Genomic DNA, 15,138 nt, shown 5'->3' on the forward strand with positions numbered 1-15,138 from the left:
GTGACACAAGAAGTCGCTTCACCCATAACCTTTTGGTCGTTGGAGAGCGATGTGTTATAAGAGAGGCCAGATATTTTTCAAGTCGGGTGTTTATGGTCTTCTTCCTCGCTGTCTTACCTACCACAATCCTCCTCAAAATCAGATACCCATTCTCAACAGTTGGGTGGACATGCGCTGCGCCACACGGGTAGCGAACCGTCGCTCCTGCGGACGCCATGGCAACCTCCCTGTGACGTGTATGCACTGGAGTGAAAATGTCTGACTGTCCATATATAACTCGAAATTAGGTCCGAAACATTATTTTGCGCTTCATTACTGCACTGCGGCTGTTATAAAGTACCCAGCTACCCGTTAAAAAAGAAACCAAAAATGAAAAACAAACAAACAAAATCACTACCCATTCTTACAGCGCTGAGGTTCAAAACTTAAGGTTTGAAAATAAGCACAATGTGTGCCAATATTTTTGAAGAGTATATACAGACACTTGTTTGTTTCTTTTTTTTTTTTTTTTCTCAAAGCTCAACGATGGCCTTTCTCCTAAAGCCATTTCACAACACCATCTTCCCCTTAACTGATGCGGGCCTTCTCAACCCTCTCACTTTCAAGGAGCATCTCACTCCCTACCTGTGGTAGCTGTTGTCTAACCCGCGAGGTTGCACATAAACTCTGAGGTTACAGACATTTGCCCCTGGCTAGACATCACCGATGCCAGTAGATGTGTTTTGTCAGAGTCAGACGACAGAAGACATTGTTTTTCATGGTCTACAGGAGTACATGTCGACGAACTTCCAACTAACCCTTCCAGGAGATAACAAGTTGACTTTTCTGAGAATTTTTTAATATCAAAATACAAAGTTCTCTGTCACCTTTGTCAGAAGAGAAGAACATTACCCAGGTTTCAGCGCCTTCACTACTCACTGTGAACAAAAGATTTTGCTGAACAATCACAACGCTTTTCTCTACATCCCGGGTGCATTCGCTACAATGGTGTTACGTAAGTATATTTGGCTGCAACAAGCAGCTGGAAAGGGTGTAAGACACACTATTATTGTATTTACAGTTGTAGCCAATAGTAATGTTAAGTAAAGTGTTGATACTAGAGGTCACGTTGAAGATTAAGTGTGTATTATTTACTTTTCAGACTACATACACGTTATTGACAGGCATGCGATTGATACAAGAAAAATTTTACATTTGCATATGAGATAGACAAATGCCGAAATGAACTGTGTGATTGAGAAAGGTAGAACAGTGAAAGAAGAAAGAAGAGAATAATTATTTTGTTCTCTTGTCTACTAAAGGTTTCACCAGACTTTCAGTTTGACATCTCGCTGCTGTGTGAGCACACTGACTTGATGTAACTGATATACAGTTCTTGTAATGATATACAGTTCTTGTAACTGATGAAGTGGTTCAAGAAAAGTTTTCGGGAAAGATCTGTCGTCCCATGTACCAACGGATGTTCTTTCCGTGTTAGTCCCTGTATTTTGGGGGTTGTACATGTGTGCGTGCACGTGTTCTGTGAGCTCTACATGTAAAAAGTGCATACAACACCTGTTAGCGACTGTCTCAGGTACAAACTGATTAAATAACAAGTTTTTATCGATTCTTTCCCCCCTTCACATCGGGACCTGGGTTCAGCTCTCGTCTCGGGCACGCTGTTCTTTTTTCTGCATGTGGCATCTGTTTACAGGGCTGGCTTGCCATGGTGTGACTCCATCCCCATCGGTGACGGCCCTTTGGTAAACGATAGCGTCCCTTGCATGTTCATACTTCAAGCATCTGTTACCTTTCCCCCTCTTTCGTTATCATTATCAGAAAAAAGGACATTGTGACAGTCAGATCCTCCAGTCACGTCCATTTCGACACCACAGCTGTTTGGGAAAGTCTCGTATGTACAGCTTTCATTTGTATTTGGTTTCTCTTTATGCGTGAAGTTGTTGAGATTTGCACAAATTAATACTTTAGCTTGAGTTCTATTTCATCCGGTCATATTTATTTCGCTTTTGCGACCAACCTTTTTTCTGGCATCGGTTACATTGGTTACGGTTAAAATCAAAGAAAAGATAATTAATGATTGTTATATAGTCGTCTGTGGAAGACTTCCGTTTCTAAAATGAGGGTTGTTCAAAGCTCTCAGGTATAAAATGGAGTTAGAAGTGTCAGCGTAGAAATACCAAATGCTTTCTACAAACGGAGGGAATAAGTTTCTGAAAAAATCAAATAAATGCTAAAAAAAAATTCTTCCTATTAAAGTCTACTAAGAAAGATGGTTATTTCATGACAAGTATATCAGTGTTGACATGAGTTCATAAGTTATGGCAAGATTAAACACGCGTACCATGAACTTTGTAAAAGATGGAAGTAAAAATACAATATTAAACAATAGAATACTAGAAATACTGGCCTTTAAAACAGAATCAACCATCTATCGAACTTTAACATCTTCGTTCACCAGGCCTTGTGGCAACAAGATTTTTAACTGGCAAGAAAAAAAGGGGAAAAAAAGTATTTCGCACAGCCTGAGGTCTCCATAGTACATATCCTAAACATCAAAAGGTACAGGACACCCCATATTAATAAACCACCCCAAACAAGCTGTTTAATGGTAGTTTGAGAAATACAAGAAATGTGGGTCCAAACGAACATCTCAGCTTGAGTCCACAACCCTGTCAAAACTCCGCAAACACCATTAAAAGGAAACTTTCATTACCGGAAATATTTCTGTGTCCACCTGTATAACAATAGGAACATTATGCACCAAAAATAGACATCGCAAATGGGCCTAACCTCTTCATAAAAAATCGTTTTGTCAATTTATTTAAGACAAGTGGTATTAAACAAGAGTACGAAACAGTTTTACATTTTTTTAAAAGTCCTTGGTGGAGGTGTCGGTGAATCAAATTAAATAAGTCGAGTTGAATCCTTGTCAGCAAAAGTATTTCAGGAGATAACGCTGGATTTCAAAACAGGATTTTGTAGCAAGAACAATTTCACCCTGTCTATTGTTCGCATGGCTTCACCCAGAAACTGCCATGTTTGTTCCACTATCATCCAACAATCTTTTCTTACGTGGCACGGGGTGTGTGTGCGTGCGTGCGTGAAGTCCACCATGCAGTACACAATCTCTCTGCTGTAAAGTGCAAAAAAAAAGAGAAAAAAAAACTAGAAGGTGATAGATCATCTGATATGAGGCTGTTTCCTTCGTTGCTAATAATATCCCGAGAATACCCCTTGCCTACGTGGCAACCTGATCCTGTCTTTGTCCGCCTGTCGAGGGAGTGAAGACCTTATCTCAAAGGGCATTTGCCGATCACCCGAGTCCATCAGCTCTGTGTGTGCAGGGCTTCTCAAGAAGAATTAACTTCCTTTGCTTGTTATTCTGTTTGCGAAGTGGATCGTGTAGCATGTGACATTCAGTAAGTCAAATAGAATCAGATTGGCAGTAAAAGTAGACAGACAAGTAGACAGACAAGTAGATGGTTGACTTCAATGGCTTCAAGCTTCGTTGTCGGCGCTGTTTAATGCCTTTGGTGGGCTGTCTCCCCGACCCCAGGCCTTAATTCTTAATGTGATGCATGTTCGTATGGATCTTATAAGACTTGTTTATATATAAAAAAATTAACTGTTGTTAATGTTGGCAGTGAAAAGCACAGGCGATTATTAAATAGCTTTGTTATGGGACGGCCCTGCTCGACACTTGCAGCGCCATGTTGATCCATTGGCCATCTGCTGTCATGTCGGTTGTATTTATCTCATTGTTCATTGTTGCTGATTGTTTTGCACATGGTTGACAGAGGTGGGAGATAAATGTTGTGGTGCGATCCGCCATTCAGCTCTCTCACTCACTCGCTCTGTGCGACTGTTGCTCGCTCACTCTTCTCCTTTCCTCATTTTCAGTGTCATATGAGCCAGGTGAGGCAGCCACCCCCTCAGAAAAGATATGAGGAGGGAAGAATTTGAACATCGTTCACTGTCAGTAGGAAGGTTGTTTCCCTCACCTACCTGAAAGCCGAGCATCTTCCTACACCTTTGTGTGTTTGTGTGAGAGTAGGGGGATCGTATTGCCGCAAACTGCCACGATGTCCACGTCCTGCGTGGGAGAGACATGCTTTTTTATCCTGCATATTGTTTTGTCATTTAGAGCCACCGGTAACATGTTAGAACGAAAACAAACACACCATCAAACACGAACATGATCCCCAGCAACTTATTCTCAAGACTAATAATCAAGGTTAGGATAAATGGCGCAGACGACAAAAGTATAAACACACACAAACACATCCTCAGAATTATATAACCACCGTTCGCTGCTATTTAACGAACAAACCCACCCCCTTGTTACACTAGCTCTCTCCTCCCCGTCTACACGGCGACTAAATCTTGTATTTTGCACCTCACAGTCCTACATGTTCGGAGGTCGCAGAGATCCAAGACCTGCACCTGTCCCAAACAACCCAGTCTCGTGCTCCCCACCCCACACTCCCCACCCCGCGTGACAAGACCTGTTGCACACGTCACTAAACTGCGACTTGCACGTGGAGCGACACGTTGTCGCGTGAAAACCGCTGGCAGACACCTGCGTGACGTCACTCACCGTGAAAGGTGGGTGTGTTGGGTGGAGGGGATACTCGGATGCACTCAACCACAACAACAGCACCATTCTACCGGATGTTCAGTGTATCGAATGATCTGCACTAGTCGAGTTGGTTTTGTGTCAGCTCTTTATTCTAATGTCACACGCCATTAAGCCCGGGGTTTTCAGGCTGACTTCACAAAAATGTTTGTTAGTCTGTGTGCGTGTTAAGTTTTAAAAGTTGAACGACGACGACGACGATGATGATGATGATGATGATTACACTCTACTATAAGATTAGTACCATACTGATCGCCGACTAAATACTTATTTTCGAAACCTATAAAAATCGAGACAGGGAAGCTTAATAACCTGACCGTGGATGACCTCTTAGCACTGACCTGTCGCCTTGTCACACTTGATGGTAACAGATATTCATTTGCTGGCATGATTATATTCATCTTCTTTCTCTCTCCACCTCCTTTATGTCGGTCCTTAGCTCGTTATTAAGAGAATCGGATGCTCTTTCACATTCATTGTTGACAAACTCCTGAAATAAGAAACGTTTGATTTAAATTTATTAAAAAAAAACAACTTATTATCTGACAGCTACAGACACTAGTGGGAAGTGTGGGAGCACGGAACATAGCTAAATACATGTTCTTTTGTAAGTTATCCTAATATAAAGCATAAAAGATGCATAAGCTGCTTTATAATTTACCGTAAAAAGGATTTGATTATATGTTGACCCATCATAAAAGTTCAAGATAAGACATTTTTTTGGCCGAGGGGAGTAAGACTACTAAGTGTAAACCATTCTTAGTTGAGCCATTTGCAAGCACCAAATTTTTTTCCCTTTCTATCGTATTTTGTTTTCTTTCTTCTTTCTTCTTTCTCGTTCGATACCTGTTTGAAGATGGCAGATTTATTGCATTTTTAATTATACACAACCTCGGCAAATTTGCTATAAAATCTATGGATTCTGCACAACACTGAAGTCCTGAACTGAAGTACCCCTTGCTTAATGTCAAGAAAACCAGAGCAACAAGTGCCTCACTAAATTTCATTGCCTACTTCAAGCATGTCAACACCGAAGTAGGCTCCGTGGACACGGGTCAATGGTTATCTGGAAAGATAAGGCGAAGAGAAACTAATTTTATAACACCAGGTCATGTAACAGCTGGAAATACTTGTCAGTCCGAACAGGTTCTAGTAAAATTCTGATGAATGTATTTTTTTTCTATATATATTTTTTCCCCTTTACTTTGGAGTTAAAGGTGAGATATTAGTGATCAAAGTTCACAATATTGTAGTCATTTATCAATTAATTTAAACACCCAAACACCCATCCCTTTCAAAACAAACACCCATTCCCCTTAGTTCATAAAACTTATCACAATGGAGTGACTGGGAAGCTTAACTCCTTCAACACAGCGCCACTCCTCAGGTTACAGGTTTTTTTTAAAGGTGAGGGGAGCAGTGGAGCAGGTGGACGAGGGGGTGTTTATGTGCAATGTTGTCAAGTGTGTAATTTTAGCAGCAGGTATTTGTAAACATTTCGCTTTCCACGATTTGGGGGGAGAGAGAGAGTGGAAGGAGACGGATGGCCGCTGCACACCCAGTTGACTGCGCGACATAAATCACATCCGGCAACAAGCTTTCCTCCATCCCCACCTCACCTGTCCCCATTCCTCTCACCTGGCAGACGGATCAAGGCGACTTGAACAAAACGCAGGCGGTGTTCGTGTAGCCAGGCTGTCTTTATGCTGTGCACCTGTTAAAAAGAAGCAAAGGTGGTGGCAGCACGTATCCCCCTTGGTGACACACCGCTGACCTCATCCGCGCGACAGTTCACCTGCAGGTTGCAGACAGGAGGAGGTGACTGTCCGAACGAGGGTCAGACTGTGCTGTGGCCTGGTCAGTCGTGAGAGGAGTTGCCATCAGAAGGTGTGGTCAGTGTGTCTGGAATCTAGTCGGTGTATTCGGGAGGCTACCCCTCTCACCAACAGACAGGTGGGTGGAAGGATTGTTCTGACGCAGCTATCAGGTGAGTGACAGTATTAATGTGACTGTGTTTATCCACCTGCTTCTCGCTTTAACACCAGTCGGTGATATGTTAAACAAAATGGGTGGGGGACGGTCGATTCGACCTCATCATTATCCTTGCGATAATCTGACCACGAATTAGGAACATGTTGGTGTAGTTATCTTTATCGTTCTTGTTTTGCCTGCACCTGTCGGTCCTGCTCTTTCTTTCATAACTTGTAATTGGGTTGGGAGTGCAACTCGTCCTGTAGCTCCCGTTTGCATGTATCTCAAGCTATTGTGTAAACTAAAACTACTCAGGGAACTTTTTGTTTTGGTTGGGGGAAGGGACTCACAAATGTATCCACTCGCCTCTTTACTTCAAGCATCGTCCATTTTTCATTTTATATCCCTGAAGGTTGATTTGCGTATGTCACGTGACTACTCCTATTGAAAAAGTATTGTTTTTTACATACAACAAACACTAAAGGTATTTTTACACTGAATGATGACTTCTGGGCGAATCGACCTGTAACTGTGTGATGTTTACTGGTCGGAAGACTTGATGAGTTATTCCTGTACTCAAAGACTGAACAGAGTTCTTAGTAAACTTCATATAAACTTCAAAGAATCAGGTGAAGCAAAACACACACAAGTCGGTATCCCTAGGGTAAGTCGTTACCCTGGGGCAAAATCGGGAAATCAAGGCCGAGTGGCTTATCTCGATAGTTAGCAAGCTGATACAGACTCACACGGACATTCTTTAAGTTAGTTTACCCCCAGGGTATCTCTGCCGCTATAACTAGAGCCCCGGTTCTGGACACCGGTACCGATATAAGACACTTGCCTTTGATCTTCCCGTGTTGCCCAGGACAACCACATCCTCGTTTTTTTAAGTGCGACCCCTGAACCGCGCAAGGGCGGGTGAGTGTTTCTTAAAAACTTTTTTTTTCGGCATAATATTTTATTCCGGAATGACAGGTCCTGTCAGACAAGAATGAGTTAGCCTGTGTTGTTTACTTACATGATTAAGATAGCTGTCAGACTGGCTTTATGTACAGGAGGTGTTTTTAAAAAAAAAATTTTACTTTTTTGTAAAGAGCGAGCCAGGGGTTAGGGGGAGTACGAAATGTCACTGCGACACGACCGATGTGTTTTTTTCTTGTGAAGGCATACTCTTCATGTCACAGTGACACTTCAAGGCACAGACAGCACCTTATTTTTTCCTACAGATAGCAGCAGCTCACCGTCCGAACAGGTGAACTGTCTGAAGTAGATTTGTTCTTTAAACAAACGGCGGGTAGGGGCGGGTTGCTGGGAGGGAGAGTACCTGTCGTCTCAAGCAGTGAGCGAGTCTGGACAAGGGTGGGCTTCCAATGAAGTGAGTGCGTGTCAAAGAAATAGATTGCCTCCTCCAGGTGCCAGGTCCCGTGAGATCAAACAGGTAGGTGCACACATTATTTGGAGGTCCGCAGATACCACAGAGGTCCCCGTCTTGCAACCAGCCCCTAAATGAGACACAGAGGCGTACAGACGAGTTGTTTTTGGTAAGAAACTGCTTCTGTACTTTTTTTTATTCTTATTTGTGTAAAATTTAGTTTCAAATCCCTCATTTGCGTTGACCCAAGTCTCCAACTGTTAAAAATCCTTAAGTAAAGCGCACTTCAGCCGACAGTCAAAATTCGAAACAAGGACACTACAACTGATAAGGTGTTGGCCATTTGCTAGTATCAGTGCAGAGACCTCTCGGTATAATATTTTTTTTAATTCTTTGTGCGGAGACAGAGAACTGAACCTGTCTCTCTAGTGACAATAGAAAAGAGATCCACCATGTGAGAGGTGTCGAGTTGTTCTATCAGTTCCTGTAACCGCCTCTGACTGTTGTGATGTGTTGATGCCCTCTGGCCTGACCTCTCCACGTCCACAACACTGAAAATAACTCTGTCCTCGGTGACACCGTTCGAGTATTTTATCTGAAACATGAAACATTCAACAAATCCTGATTTAAACAGGTCCAGCTTTCTTCCTGTCTTTTTTTAACAGCCAACAACACAAGAGCTAGACCGCCAAATGTATATTCTAAACTGATGTATGATGGTGTAGTCCTGGCTTCATCAGAATGTACGATCATCTAATGTCGAACCGACAGTATTTTCATGTGCAGTAAATCAGATATACAGTATAGTTTGTAGATTGGGCTTTCTATCGAAACACCATAAGTTCATTCTTACCTGGGAAGCGTTTGAAGAAGCTTGGCGAAGTTGTTTTTTTGCGAAGGTAAGTGTTTGCTGATACATTGGCAATACAATGGGACTTGAAAGTACTTCGGAGGTTTGATTCTCCTGGGTTTTGTCCGGTTAAGAACGGTCTTTACAATGGATACGGTAGAAATATCCACGCTACCACGCCTTTGCAAGTGTGTGTGTATGTGTGTGTGTTATTATCGTGCTTTTTCTTGGCTTTGAGAATACGGTTATCAACTTTGCAAAATTAAAAAAACAAAACCCAAATCCTATGATGTGTGATTTTGATAACATTGCCCGAAACAAAAAAAAAAAAAACAAACAACTTATATTATCTTGAATTGCATGTCAAACGCATGTCAAGTGCTAGTTTCTGCCGTGTTTGGTTTTTCTTAAATTATTCTTGTCGAATATTCCACCGAGCATACGTAGCTGAAAGTTCTAAACTCTGGATACACCAATCTGTTGTAACTTTACCGGTTTTAAAAAACCAAGTTAAAAGATCGATGTAGGTAGGTGGATATCTTAATCAAGCTTTTAGTATTTTTCTAAACCTTTACCTTGGTTAACAAGCAAAAAAGGGCGACAACTGTTGACGTGGTGTCGCCACAATTTTAATGACCAGACTATCGAACACCAGTCCATCTTGAGCGCAAACACACCAACCAGTCATCTAATGTTAGCAAAGTTTGGCTGAGTAAACACGAATCACCATGTCCATTACTTGATTAAAATCATTTGTAAACCGATCCACAGTTACAAAAAAGTTCCGGATGCTTGACTCACACACACTGTGAATAGTAAATCACAGACTCTCTCCCTCCCACCTTCACCTGCTGTACCTGGGAAGTGTAGTAAGCATTTTATTTCGGTAGTTTCAAAGCGGTGGCAAGGCCATAACCAGGGTAAAAGTTAAAGGTAAGATGCACTTATGAAGAAGGTGGGTAACTTCACTGCAAAAGACCAGTGAACACACATACACACACGCGCGTAAACGGTGATAGCATCAGAACACATGTTGCTGTCAGTGTATAACGACAGAACAACACTAAAAAAAACAAACCAACAACTCATTGACAAATGACTCACCCAGTTATCGGATATCGCACTCACAAGAAATAATGTAATTTTCAGGATAAGATAAACTTTGTAGACATATTAATCACTTTCAAGGTTTGCACGTATATGTGCGTCCCAAAAATAATTCCTTCCTGTTCTCTGATTAATGCTAGTTTTTTTGTAGTAAAGCGGTGTTTCTTTTTCCTTTCACTAGATCAAGGGATAGATGTACCTTTTTCTTATTCTGTTAACCTCGTAAATAAAGATTTTTTTTCTCTCTCTCTCACACGCACACACAGCTCCTGTACCTTCTTTGTATACTTTGTGAACAATCACATGTCAGGCATTGCGCCAGGAGGGAGGAAATATTCTCTCCCCCCCCCCCTTAGTATTCCCCTCAATATCTTTTTCGAGGGGGCGGCTCTCCCTCACTCCCTTGTCCCCCTGGTTCATCCACCACTTTTCATAAGAGTTTAATCAACATCTCTCTCACTCACACAAACACACAGAGGGATGGAATGGTTTGTTTGTTGGTGTAACTGTACACGTCCATATGTTCTATTATCGATCCCTCCTGTAAATGATTTGTTGATAAACTTGGTAAAAACAGGCTTAGTGAAACAGCTTGACTACAGCGATCATAATATGCTTTTCTGTCGCACCGATTGTGACTTTGTTTTTCTTTGGAATCGTTCATCGGCGGTCTGGTAGAGTTCAAGTGGCTTAATCAACAACATAACACGTTTCCAACTCCTACAGCCACACCTGTTAAAAGGTGAATGTGAATGCTGTGTCCTAAGTGATCAATAGTTGAAGCTTGTTTATCATTTATCTTGGATCCGGTTGCATTGACGTCGCATATCTACATCAGCCTTCCGCTCAGCAACAACCACCCCCTTAAATCAGAGAGATATCACAGGTGTTGGGTTTATTCGCGAGTCCGCGAGTCGAAGGTGTACTGTAAACCTTATCACAGGTGCTGGGTTTTTTTCCCCATCCCCCGCACTTCTGTTATTTATTTTATTTTACTTTTTTTTTATGCGCTGAGGGTCAAGAACAGAAAATCTTCAGCTTTTGGAAGGCGGTCTGTGAGTTTGAAACTAAGTGAAGTAATATATCCAAACCGAGCCAAACTTTGCAAATGTGCATTTGTCTACAGGGAGGTAGAGGATCCAAGACTGTTGGGCACTAGTATTTTGAGCTACACCATCTTTATTTTAATATTTACCTGATATAGGATGTTACCTATTGAAGCAACATACTTTTGTAAAATCTTCTACTCAGCAGAGACAATTTTAGCAAACGATATAATTTCGGAAAATAACCTCTGAGCGAGAAAGAGTGCTGTCAAGAGAGAGAAAGAGAGAAGATAAGAACACAAATTTTGTATTGATCAGGCCCTCAACCCGTGTCACTAGTAAACTGTAAAGAGTACTATTAATATGGGAGTAAACTATATCACAAGTGACTAATTTGTGACCAACACCACCGCAGTGTTTATCTTTCCCAGACAAGAAACGGTTGGTGGCGTGTTGCGTTGGCGCTTGATTGAGTCCACGGGTGCTTTGAGCACTGACAGCCTGTCAGGGGAGCTCTGGGCAAACCCGGGTACCCTTCCTAGTTTCTAATCTATGTTAGGGTTAAACAGCTCTTGCTGGGGCTGCTATACCCCACCGAATGCTCCTAGCAACTGTGGCCAGTTAGAATCTTCGTGGCGAATCATATCAGCCTGAGGCAAGGGTAGAGAACCCAGAGGTCAACGTTGTCTATCGAAAAATCAGAAAAAAAGGACCTTTGTCAGTCGTATCGCAGTTATCGAATGTTAATTCGTGCATATTGTGTCGACTACATCTGGTTGTTAGAGCTAGGAAACGGGACCATGTCTCTCCTCTCCTTCATTTTCTGCCTTGGCTTTCCATCCGTTTTCACATACCATATATACACCTGCACACCATTGAATCCTTTAAAGGCCAACACGCGTGAAACATTTCTTTTTCTTTATGGTCGGGTTAAGTTCATTTTAAAATAATATTTACCAAAATAAGAGTACATAATTATCCTTAGTTTTTCAAGATATAAGCCTTCAAACATCGGCATTCTCACCTGCCACTGGGAAAGCAGAAGAAAATTACTCTCCTACACTGGAGAGCTCCTGTGCGTGTAAGTAGTACATGTATACTTGTGTGGCTGTGATCGAATGTGTTAGAGTCAGACGGAGAAGCATCGCTCAGGTTGTGTTCAAAAAGAGATTTCTTGTACATGAAACGGCTGATTTCGGAGAACAGCCATGCGGATTTAAACTTTATTTAGAAGCTTTGAAGTTAAAATGTTAAAATATTTAATATTTCATTTGACAGACAGGTAAATTAGTAAATCTTCACCAGTCTACTCTGTATTATTGTTGATTCTCAGTTACTCAGTGGGCGCGTTTGATTATTTTTTATGTATATTATTGTTAATAAAATATAACACATTTCAAATGTGAATTGTCTCAGATACACTCCTGTGATCTTTTTTATTTGATGGTTAATTTCCAGCATTCCATTTAAATTTTTTTAAGAGAACATTCAGCAACAGCAGACCTGTTTTCTTTACCGAAAATTTTATCTTTCCGAATTCAGCTCATGCAGACCATGCCCCTTCGTCACTCTTTTTTCGTGACAAATCCAGGTGTGATTAAGAGAAAAACACCAAACACGGAATATATTTTTTTGATGCTTTATGCTCTACTTCCAGCGATTTTCGCTCAGCGCTCGTGTTAGCGTTGGAGGTGCTGAGTACACCCCACAGTCCTACACTATTGACACTGTGCTGCTTGCGACCGTGACTGTCAGTGCAGCGCATGACTGCACCAAACTGCCACTCCGCCTCACGTTCAAGGGATAAAAATTGCAATCACTGTCAATGCCCGTAGGCGAGAAAGTGAAAATTAAATTTTAATTCACTTATTCAAAGCGTTTGTTCACACAAACACCACATCAACTATAAATTTGTATCCGAGAACAGCGCGGGTTGTACACACCGCTAACACGACACAAAATGGGGCAGCGTGTCAGCGATAGACCCTGAAGCACAGACTTTTATACTCTAGATGCAGAAAGAAGTCGGTGCCCTAAAGTAAAACTAGGTTGTGAAGCCAAAAAGTATTACAGTCGACTGCGAATAAAAAAATTAAAGTCGTATACCGTCCTGGCATCCTCACCACTCTCCGATTCTAGAGACTTCCGGAGAGCTCTTCTGTTACGAAGTCGCAAAAGAGCAAACCGCTCGCTTTATCAGCGGCGCAGCGGTAGAAAGTTGGTCTTGTCCCGTACTAGAGCTTGGTGAAGAGTGAACAAAATATTCACAGGTATCAGTGTTCTGTCTTTGTGTACCTGGCCCGAAAGAGGCACTAGAATTGGAGTGACTTCGTTTCGGAAAAGGGATCGAAACTCGGAAGGGGAGTGTCGATAACACTTGGTCTGACCGATGATCGTTTGGTTGATCACATTCCCGTGTGTACGTGGAGAATTTGAAAACCTCAATAGGACAGTCACCTGCAGGCGGCGAGAGGACATGCTGGAGGTTTTATTGTGACACGAACAACAACCGTGAAAAACAATGGCTGAAGTGGCTCTCAGTGTGTGTGGTATGTACATTTTTCCTGAAGTACGTCCACTCGTGAAGACACACACACACACCGATACACAACAGCACAAAACGTAAAGTAGTTAGCATATGACATGGAAATAATGCAAATATAGCTTTAGTCAACTAGTGTATACCCCTTCAACAATCTCGGATCGGTCTATTCTTATATAACTTAAAAAAAACTGTTTCATGTTCATGCAATCAAATAAGATTTCTAATTCACCACTCCATCCCCAGATTCATTGGTTGTGTGTCATGTCACTGTAACCAGAGACCAGATAAATGTTTCAGGGCATGCCTTAGCTTTGTTAAAGCTTTATCTTTATCTCTTTTGCCCCAGCTTGTTTATCATGGTACCACGTTATTAGCACAAGGCAACCTTCCACTCATGATGGAATGCTTGCAGTTCATTCAAATTTACATACATACACCCACTAGGCTCATCTACTAATTATATTTGCTCTAAATTACTAGAACACCTAGAACAGCAGGATCACCTAGATCACCTAGAACAGCAGGCCTTGCCTACCACTTGCACACTTGGGACAGCATTAGGCAGTGGGTCAGTGGAAAGCACTCAAGCACAGACTTCAATAAAGAAGAGACACTGTTTGTACACAATAAAATAATTGAATTCATAGTGCAGTGAAAGTAGGCTACATGCAATATAACTCATAAGACTACAATGACGGTTTAACATACAACGAATCACGCAGTTAAATGCATAAGATTCAGCATACAGACTACAAATGGGTAAACATGACAGAGCATGGATGGCGATGGGAATGAAAGAGTGAATGGAAGAGCTGGTTAAGTACAAAAGATATTTCTGAAAGATGTATGCTTTGAAGCCAGATGTGAAAGTTTCAAAGAAAGACACAGTATAAAAAGAAAGGTAAAGAGAATTCTAAACATTGGGGATGGAGAAGCATTGACCAGCATGGAGTTTAAGTGAGGGTAAAGGAAGACTACTTTCTATCAGCCTCATTCTTCCATTTCAAGCTATCGTTTCTGAGGTGTCACCTAACTATTAAATAGAAAATTCTAGACTGAAAACAGTTTCTTAGATCAATTTTAGAGGTATGCGTGCATAAGATAGTCTATGGCATGAGGTAAAGCATGTCATGAGATATGCAGTGCAATGGAAAAAAAATACTTCTGGGGTAAATTTCACAAAATAACAAATAAATGTACATGATTTAAGGATTCTATACTAAAACTACACCACCATCTGGAACCCATGAAACAAGAACACAAAAAAAATAAAAAAATAAATGAGCAATTAACTGGAGAGAAAGATTATGAAAGGATCGTGTGTAGCTTGTTTAGTTCCTGCTAATGCTATTAAAAACAGTTATAAATAATGCAAAAAGAAAAATGTACTAACTATTTTTTCTACATTTCTGTAAAAATTATTATGCAGAAGGAGAAACAGTTTTGTATTGTTGTTAATGTTTTTTGCCTTGATTACATTTGAAGCTAATAATCATCTGCAGAGCATCCACAGAGTCTTACACACAGCTTGATGTCAAGGGGTACTGAAAAGGCCATACCTCCCCCATCACTTTCAGGAGGACTTGTTCTAGAAGGATTTGTTCTGTTATC

The 15,138-nt window shown here is 41.3% G+C and overlaps 1 protein-coding gene and 2 long non-coding RNA genes across 9 annotated transcripts in view; 1 reads left to right on the forward strand and 2 right to left on the reverse strand.

The window, feature by feature from the left end:
• Positions 1-6,409, reverse strand: LOC112563710. Of its 2 annotated transcripts, XR_003099101.1 has the most exons (3): positions 6,275-6,409; positions 4,978-5,126; positions 1-4,093 (listed from the first exon to the last, which is right to left on the reverse strand). It is a non-coding gene; the product is annotated as an uncharacterized LOC112563710 (long non-coding RNA). The 2 variants fall into 2 exon arrangements; XR_003099102.1 differs by lacking the exons at positions 1-4,093; positions 4,978-5,126 and adding an exon at positions 5,450-5,702 and having other exon boundaries at positions 6,275-6,403.
• The window catches only part of LOC112563705 (glycoprotein-N-acetylgalactosamine 3-beta-galactosyltransferase 1-like), a 25,682-nt gene continuing 16,893 nt past the window's right edge, over positions 6,350-15,138 (forward strand). For 2 of the 6 annotated variants that reach the window (XM_025237965.1, XM_025237970.1), the window contains exon 1: positions 13,139-13,531. In XM_025237965.1, coding sequence (XP_025093750.1) covers positions 13,504-13,531 — 28 coding nt within the window. In that variant the 5' untranslated portion in view covers positions 13,139-13,503. Of the gene's footprint in view, positions 6,624-7,948; positions 8,149-13,137; positions 13,532-15,138 lie in introns of those variants that run through there. The other 4 variants (XM_025237967.1, XM_025237968.1, XM_025237969.1 and 1 more) reach the window with 4 other exon arrangements.
• LOC112563708 overlaps positions 8,155-15,138 on the reverse strand; it is a 17,758-nt gene continuing 10,774 nt past the window's right edge. The window contains exon 3 of the long non-coding RNA XR_003099099.1: positions 8,155-8,574. This is a non-coding gene — a long non-coding RNA (uncharacterized LOC112563708). The remainder of the gene's footprint in view (positions 8,575-15,138) is intronic.

This window comes from Pomacea canaliculata, linkage group LG5, assembly GCF_003073045.1.
Source record: "Pomacea canaliculata isolate SZHN2017 linkage group LG5, ASM307304v1, whole genome shotgun sequence".
In the NCBI taxonomy this organism is placed as follows: Eukaryota; Metazoa; Mollusca; class Gastropoda; order Architaenioglossa; family Ampullariidae; genus Pomacea; species Pomacea canaliculata.